This window comes from Bolinopsis microptera, chromosome 3 (genome assembly GCF_026151205.1).
Source record: "Bolinopsis microptera isolate Bmic1 chromosome 3, MBARI_Bmic_1.0, whole genome shotgun sequence".
Lineage (NCBI taxonomy): Eukaryota > Metazoa > Ctenophora > Tentaculata > Lobata > Bolinopsidae > Bolinopsis > Bolinopsis microptera.
In genome coordinates, this window is record NC_087074.1 from 19,818,337 (window position 1) to 19,825,876 (window position 7,540).

A 7,540-nucleotide genomic window follows, 5' to 3' on the forward strand; every position below is an offset into this window, starting at 1 on the left:
AGTCTATTAAAGTATTAAGTTAGCACCAGCCACTATTAACACTGCCACTCGTAGTCTATTAAAGTATTAAGTTAGCACCAGCCACTATTAACACTGCCACTCGTAGTCTATTAAAGTATTAAGGTACTGGTTATTGGTTACGCACATAAAATCTTATCATTTATAATTATATGTAAGCATGAATGTTCCGTCACCTTCGTAGTTAATTGATTTCGTTTATAAATGCTGAGCTGGAGTTTATTAACATCTGAATTAACAGTTTTTACTTATATGATCGTATATATTTTGGGAGGCACCCAATCTAATACCTAGTAAGTAGTACGTACGGTAAAAAATTTGCAAAGTTTACGAATGTACTCTATCGCTCATTAACAGGGGATGGAATTAGGAGAAGTTCGATTAGAAGAAGCGCCCATCGTCGTTCCAGCGAAACGAACTGAATCTGGATTTTGTCCATCGTTTACAAAATTTCCTCCGGTTGGCAAATGTGGTTCGTATTAACAATTATACAATTACAGATATTTTCCGAAATCTTTTATCGCTTATATTTGAGCAAATAATATGTAAGCATGAATGTTTCGTCACCTTCGTAGTTGATTGATTTCGTTTCTAAATGCTTACCTGGCGTTTATTAACATTTGAATTAACATGCTGGCTCCAATCCAACTTTTATTCGTTGGATTTTACGTTCAGTTAAAACGATAAATCAACGTCGCGTTTGGTAAATTATGTTAACAGACCAAAACCAAAATTAAATTTAGACTTTTTTCATATAATACACGGGGGGCACAACATGATTCAGCTTGATACTTCTGCTTTCCCTTTATTGAAACTTAACATGATGAATGATGATTTAGCTCCAGAGTGCTTACCACAATGCATATCAAACTTACACTCTACATATTATTATTATTAGTCGTGTGTATTATACTGACACGAGAAATGCTTCTCCGCTGGCATAGTTTGATCGTCTGTTAATCATTATATTGTTTCGGTTCGTTTACTGCTCCATTAAGTTTGGTCTCGTGAAATAAATTTGCTCATGTCCAAGCATTCTAGCGCTGGTGGTGGTCAGAAAACTGAAGCTCAGCAAATTGAGTCTAAAGATGCCGAAAAGGCTGAACTTAACAGTGTCCCTCAAGTAAGATTAGCATGGTCTCCAGAAAATGAAGAGGATGGTGCACCCTTGCATCACAGAAAATCTTGTATCGGAGTAGGTCAGTAGGTCGTTTTCTGGGTATTTCCATCACATGTAAGTTCAGGATATTGGCTGCGGAATCCGGTAAACCATCACATAGTGGACTAGAAGGGTGATTCTGCTGAATCCCGCTTCCTCCAATTTTCAGATGTGCTTCTAACTATAGCACGTAGACAGAACTGCATGGCTACCACCAGCAATGTGTAAACACTTGGCTCAGGGTGGTCGTTTGTCACTTAGCTTTTCAACGACTATTTTATTATTATAATTGGTGCACTGTTTTTTGTTGTTGATTTCATTTTAATATGTAATATTATTTACTTCTGTAAAGTTATGATTCATGACTCATGATGTTGTGCATTTCAGGCTGGTTTTTTTGGATACTGTTGGTTGTAATTGTCACAGCCATCATCGCAGTCATCGTCATTTGCACAGGAACAGGTACGGACGCGGGTTCGCGATTTGTGTTGCCTTAATTCTTTAATTGCCCGCTACTAGTTTGAGCACACATATCTTAGTTTTACAATCAATATTTCTGTCACTGGTCATGCCTTTTATTTTATGTGTCCCATTGAAGAAAGAAAGAGAATTTCTTTGAATGGGATCCTCTTCGGCGGACTACAGGTTTCACAATGCCACCTTGAACCCCAATTCTCTTAGACGCGTGTAAAAGCTGTAAACCAGTTGACGGTGTATGGAGTGAATTTGAAGATTGGTCAGAGTGCTCAGCAAACTGCGATGGAGGTACCCAAACAAGGACCAAATCGTGCACTGCTCCTAACCAGTGTGGGACTGAGTGTTCTGGTGATGATGAAGAATTGAGAGAGTGCAATACTGAACCCTGCCCCAGTAAGATACCAGTTACTGTCTTGGTGATGTTATATATTCTCTTGCCAAGCTACTAAGCAGTTTGGTTTAGTATGTAAAGTATACTTAATCTTATACGATTTATGGTTCTTATCTCTCAAAAGTTAATTTATATTTGATCGAGCTAATTTTAAAATTTATGAATATTTCATAATATTTCAGCGCCCTGTAATAAGCCAGCCATAAGTGACGGTAAAGTTGAACCAGATTCGGATACAATAAATTCAGGAACTACTTACGAGGTTACTTGTAATGCCGGGTTCGTAATATCTGACTCCGGGATTTCAACAGTAACGTGCACTAACGGGGTACTTTCTACAGTACCAACTTGTCAACCAGGTAATTCTCCTTAAAATACCCTCTTTAAATCCCTCCTCCTCCTGAAGATGGTGTATTATATGTTATAACTTTTCCTCTCTCAAAAGGTGGCACACTATTATGACGTCTATAGTCGAGAATTCTAGCCAATTATAATGTGGAATAAATCTAACCACATAACCATATAAACGTATTTCAGCGCCCTGCAATAAGCCAGATATTAATGACGGTAAAGTTGAACCAGATTCGGAAACAATAAATTCAGGAACTACTTACGAGGTTACTTGTAATGCCGGGTTCGTAATATCTGACTCCGGGATTTCAACAGTAACATGCACTAACGGGGCACTGTCTACAGTACCAACTTGTCAACCTGGTAAAACCGTTATTTTTCAACGCCATGATTAAAAACTTCAGATTCTGGCGTCCATATGTTTTTGACACGTGAATTCTTTAAGATTTACGGATTTTTACTACTAGTACTACTGCACTCCGAACTAATTGGTTGAATACTGTCATATTATGCGAACTTAGTTTGGCAATATATTCTCACATTTTTTGTTGTTGTTGCAAGATCTATGAGAAAAAGTGAAACAAACACAGAAAATTAATGAGTTAAAAATGAATTTATGAATATTTCAGCGCCCTGCGATAAGCCAGATATTAATGACGGTAAAGTTGAACCAGATTTGGAGACAATAAATTCAGGAACTACTTACGAGGTTACTTGTAATGCCGGGTTCGTAATATCTGACTCCGGGATTTCAACAGTAACGTGCACTAACGGGGTACTTTCTACAGTACCAACTTGTCAACCTGGTAAAACCGTTATTTTTCAACGTCATGATTAAAAACTTCAGATTTTGGCGTCCATATGTTTTTACACGTGAATTCTTTAAGATTTAAGATTTTATACTGCTGCTGCTGTAAACTGAAAGGTTGAATGCTGTCATAATATGTGGAATTGGTTTGGCAATTCCACAGATCATGATAAATAAATCAATAGACACCTAAGAAACTATTTTAGTCACTAATTTTGAAAGATTTTCCCAGTAAAATCGGAGTTTTAAAAATGTTTATAGTGTGTGTTATTGTGTGAAAATTATGTAAAAAATACTTTTTCTTGTAACCGTATCAACATTTCAGCGCCCTGCGATAAGCCAGCCATAAGTGACGGTAAAGTTGAACCAGATTTGGAGACAATAAATTCAGGAACTACTTACGAGGTTACTTGTAATGATGGGTTCGTAATATCTGACTCCGGGATTTCAACAGTAACGTGCACTAACGGGGTACTGTCTACAGTACCAACTTGTCAACCTGGTAAAACCGTTATTTTTCAACGCCATGATTAAAAACTTCAGATTTTGGCGTCCATATGTTTTTACACGTGAATTCTTTAAGATTTACGGATTTTTACTACTAGTACTACTGCACTCCGAACTAATTGGTTGAATACTGTCATATTATGCGAACTTAGTTTGGCAATATATTCTCACTGTTGTAAACGAGGTATTATACGATAGGTGGTCTTACGTGGCGAGAACGTGGGCGTTCCTAACTTATGTCAATCTACACTCACTAGTATCAAACGATCGGGAAGTATGTCCCAATATCAATAACAGAAAAGGAGAGAAGTGTGTCTCAACAATTTAGTTGTATCAGAAGTGTGTCCGATACAACAGTAAGGAGTGTGCCTTACTAAACTTCAACAATAAATACGTAACAGTAAAGGAGAGAAGTGTGTCTCTACAATTTGGTTGTATCAGAAGTGTGTCCGATACAACAGTAAGGAGTGTGCCTTACTAAACTTCAACAGTAAACTTATAAAGGTGAGAAGTGTGTCTCACTAAAAATGTCTAAATAGAATAGAAAAAAGTCTTTGGATAATTCGGTAAATAAACATATTGTACTTTGTAATAATCTTAAAAACTCTCCAAAAGGGGGACGTGACACAGACGCCCGCACTGAACAAGTAGGCCCTTAAAAAGGCTGTACTCACGCGTGAATATAAGTCACGCATGAGTACAACTTCCGCGTGCTCGTACTTACACGTAAAACTAAAATGTAAAGATAAGAAATGTAAATGAATGTAACCTAGCACTAAAAGGATTCTAAAAGATGCTGCAATATAAAACCTACGAAATTACTTTACTCTAATAATGGACTATAAGAACTAACTATTAAACTATAATATAAACTGTACTAAAAACCTAACTTAACCATTGACCCTAATAAATTGACCCTAATCCTACTTAGATCTATGAGAAAAAGTGAGACAAACACAGAAAATTAATGAGTTAAAAAATGAATTTATGAATATTTCAGTGCCCTGCGATAAGCCAGATATTAATGACGGTAAAGTTGAACCAGATTCGGAGACAATAAATTCAGGAGCTACTTACAAGGTTACTTGTAATACCGGGTTCGTAATATCTGACTCCGGGATTTCAACAGTAACGTGCACTAACGGGGCACTTTCTACAGTACCAACTTGTCAACCTGGTAAAACCGTTATTTTTCAACGTCATGATTAAAAACTTCAGATTCTGGCGTCCATATGTTTTTGACACGTGAATTCTTTAAGATTTACGGATTTTTACTACTAGTACTACTGCTCCGAACTAATTGCAGTTGAATACTATCATATGCGAACTTAGTTTGGCAATATATTCTCACATTTTTTGTTGTTGTTGTTGTTGTTGTAAGATCTATGAGAAAAAGTGAGTCAAATACAGAAAATTAATGAGTTAAAAAATGAATTTATGAATATTTCAGTGCCCTGTAATAAGCCAAGTATTAATGACGGTAAAGTTGAACCAGATTCGGAAACAATAAATTCAGGAGCTACTTACGAGGTTACTTGTAATGCTGGGTTCGTAATATCTGACTCCGGGATTTCAACAGTAACATGCACTAACGGGGTACTTTCTACAGTACCAACTTGTCAACCTGGTAAAACCATTATTTTTCAACGCCATGATTAAAAACTTCAGATTTTGGCGTTCATATGTTTTTACACGTGAATTCTTTAAGATTTAAGATTTTATACTGCTGCTGCTGTAAACTGAAAGGTTGAATGCTGTCATAATATGTGGAATTGGTTTGGCAATTCCACAGATCATGATAAGTAAATCAATAGACACCTAAGAAACTATTTTAGTCACTAATTTTGAAAGATTTTCCCAGTAAAATCGGATGTTTATAGTGTGTGTTATTGTGTGAAAATTATGTAAAAAATACTTTTTCTTGTAACCGTATCAACATTTCAGTGCCCTGCGATAAGCCAGCCATAAGTGACGGTAAAGTTGAACCAGATTCGGAAACAATAAATTCAGGAACTACTTACGAGGTTACTTGTAATGCCGGGTTCGTAATATCTGACTCCGGGATTTCAACAGTAACGTGCACTAACGGGGTACTTTCTACAGTACCAACTTGTCAACCTGGTAATTCTCTTTAAAATACCCTCTTTAAATCCCTCCTCCCTCCTGAAGATGATGTATTATATATTATAACTTTTCCTCTCTCAAAAGGTGGCACACTATTATGACGTCTAAAGTTAAGATTTCTAGCCAATTATAATGTGGAATAAATCTAACCACATAACCATATAAACGTATTTCAGCGCCCTGCAATAAGCCAGATATTAATGACGGTAAAGTTGAACCAGATTTGGAAACAATAAATTCAGGAACTACTTACGAGGTTACTTGTAATGCCGGGTTCGTAATATCTGACTCCGGGATTTCAACAATAACATGCACTAACGGGGCACTGTCTACAGTACCAACTTGTGGTTAGTAAACTGCAGTTAGAATTGTCTCAGTTAGAATTGTCACAGTTAGGATATCATATCAAGTTTCAGTGTTATATATATATGCACATCGTCCATAAATGTTTATTTGTAGACATGCTGTGTTTAAACTCACCCGATATCTCACCCGATATCTCACCCGATATCTCACCTGATATCTCACCTGATATCTCACCTGATATCTCACCTGATATCTCACCCGATATCTCACCTGATATCTCACCTGATATCTCACCTGATATCTCACCTGATATCCCACCTGATATCTCACCTGATATCTCACCTGATATCTCACCTGATATCCCACCTGATATCTCACCTGATATCTCACCTGATATCTCACCTGATATCTCACCTGATATCTCACCTGATATCTCACCTGATATCTCACCTGATATCTCACCTGATATCTCACCTGATATCTCACCTGATATATCACCTGATATCTCACCTGATATCTCACCTGATATCTCACCTGATATCTCACCTGATATCTCACCTGATATCTCACCTGATATCTCACCTGATATCTCACCTGATATCTCACCTGATATCTCACCTGATATCTCACCTGATATCTCACCTGATATCTCACCTCATATCTCACCTCATATCTCACCTCATATCTCACCTCATATCTCACCTGATATCTCACCTGATATCTCACCTGATATCTCACCTGATATCTCACCTCATATCTCACCTCATATCTCACCTCATATCTCACCTCATATCTCACCTGATATCTCACCTGATATCTCACCTGATATCTCACCTGATATCTCACCTGATATCTCACCTGATATCTCACCTGATATCTCACCTGATATCTCACCTGATATCTCACCTGAAATATCCCACAGACCCGACCTGTCCAGATTGCTCGGTAAGCGCTTTTTATAAATCTGCTTTGATCGATAATTTATTCTATATTTGTAGATTCTCATCTTACTGTTGATTGAGAATCACATTCAGGATATTCAAATGAATGCATTTCAGTTTAAGCAATCAGAATGGAAGGCCAACATAGATTCAAAAAGTAAAATGTACCGTGCTACAAAGGACAAATGTGGAGAATTCTTTGTGAATCTTGTCGATAACACTTTCACGGTACGTTTCAGGATCTGATCATCACAGATAATATTTCCAATTTTTAATTGACTACTCTGTTATATTAGCTATTTAATAATGTTATATTTTCTTTAGTGTTTACAGATGTCGCGTAAGTTTTCCCTTAAGGGCCATGGAAGTCAGATTTCAATTATGAGTGATAAACCTTACTTTTAAAGATAACAACGACTGATAACAGTGGAGTAACGTATGCATCGGATCCTCTAGAC

General features: G+C 36.9%; 2 protein-coding genes across 2 annotated transcripts in view; both read left to right on the top strand.

The window, feature by feature from the left end:
• Window positions 1–7,540, top strand: part of LOC134812179 (uncharacterized) — a 284,121-nt gene that overhangs the window by 272,032 nt on the left and 4,549 nt on the right. The gene's annotated exons all lie outside the window — the stretch shown is intronic.
• LOC134812401 (complement factor H-like) lies at window positions 919–7,162 on the top strand. The gene is made up of 12 exons (XM_063819800.1): window positions 919–1,217; window positions 1,565–1,639; window positions 1,859–2,047; window positions 2,228–2,404; window positions 2,583–2,759; window positions 3,026–3,202; window positions 3,530–3,706; window positions 4,712–4,888; window positions 5,162–5,338; window positions 5,656–5,832; window positions 6,012–6,182; window positions 7,140–7,162. Exons 1-12 carry the CDS (start codon window positions 1,043–1,045, stop codon window positions 7,160–7,162), a joined length of 1,872 nt encoding a protein of 623 aa, XP_063675870.1. The 5' UTR covers window positions 919–1,042.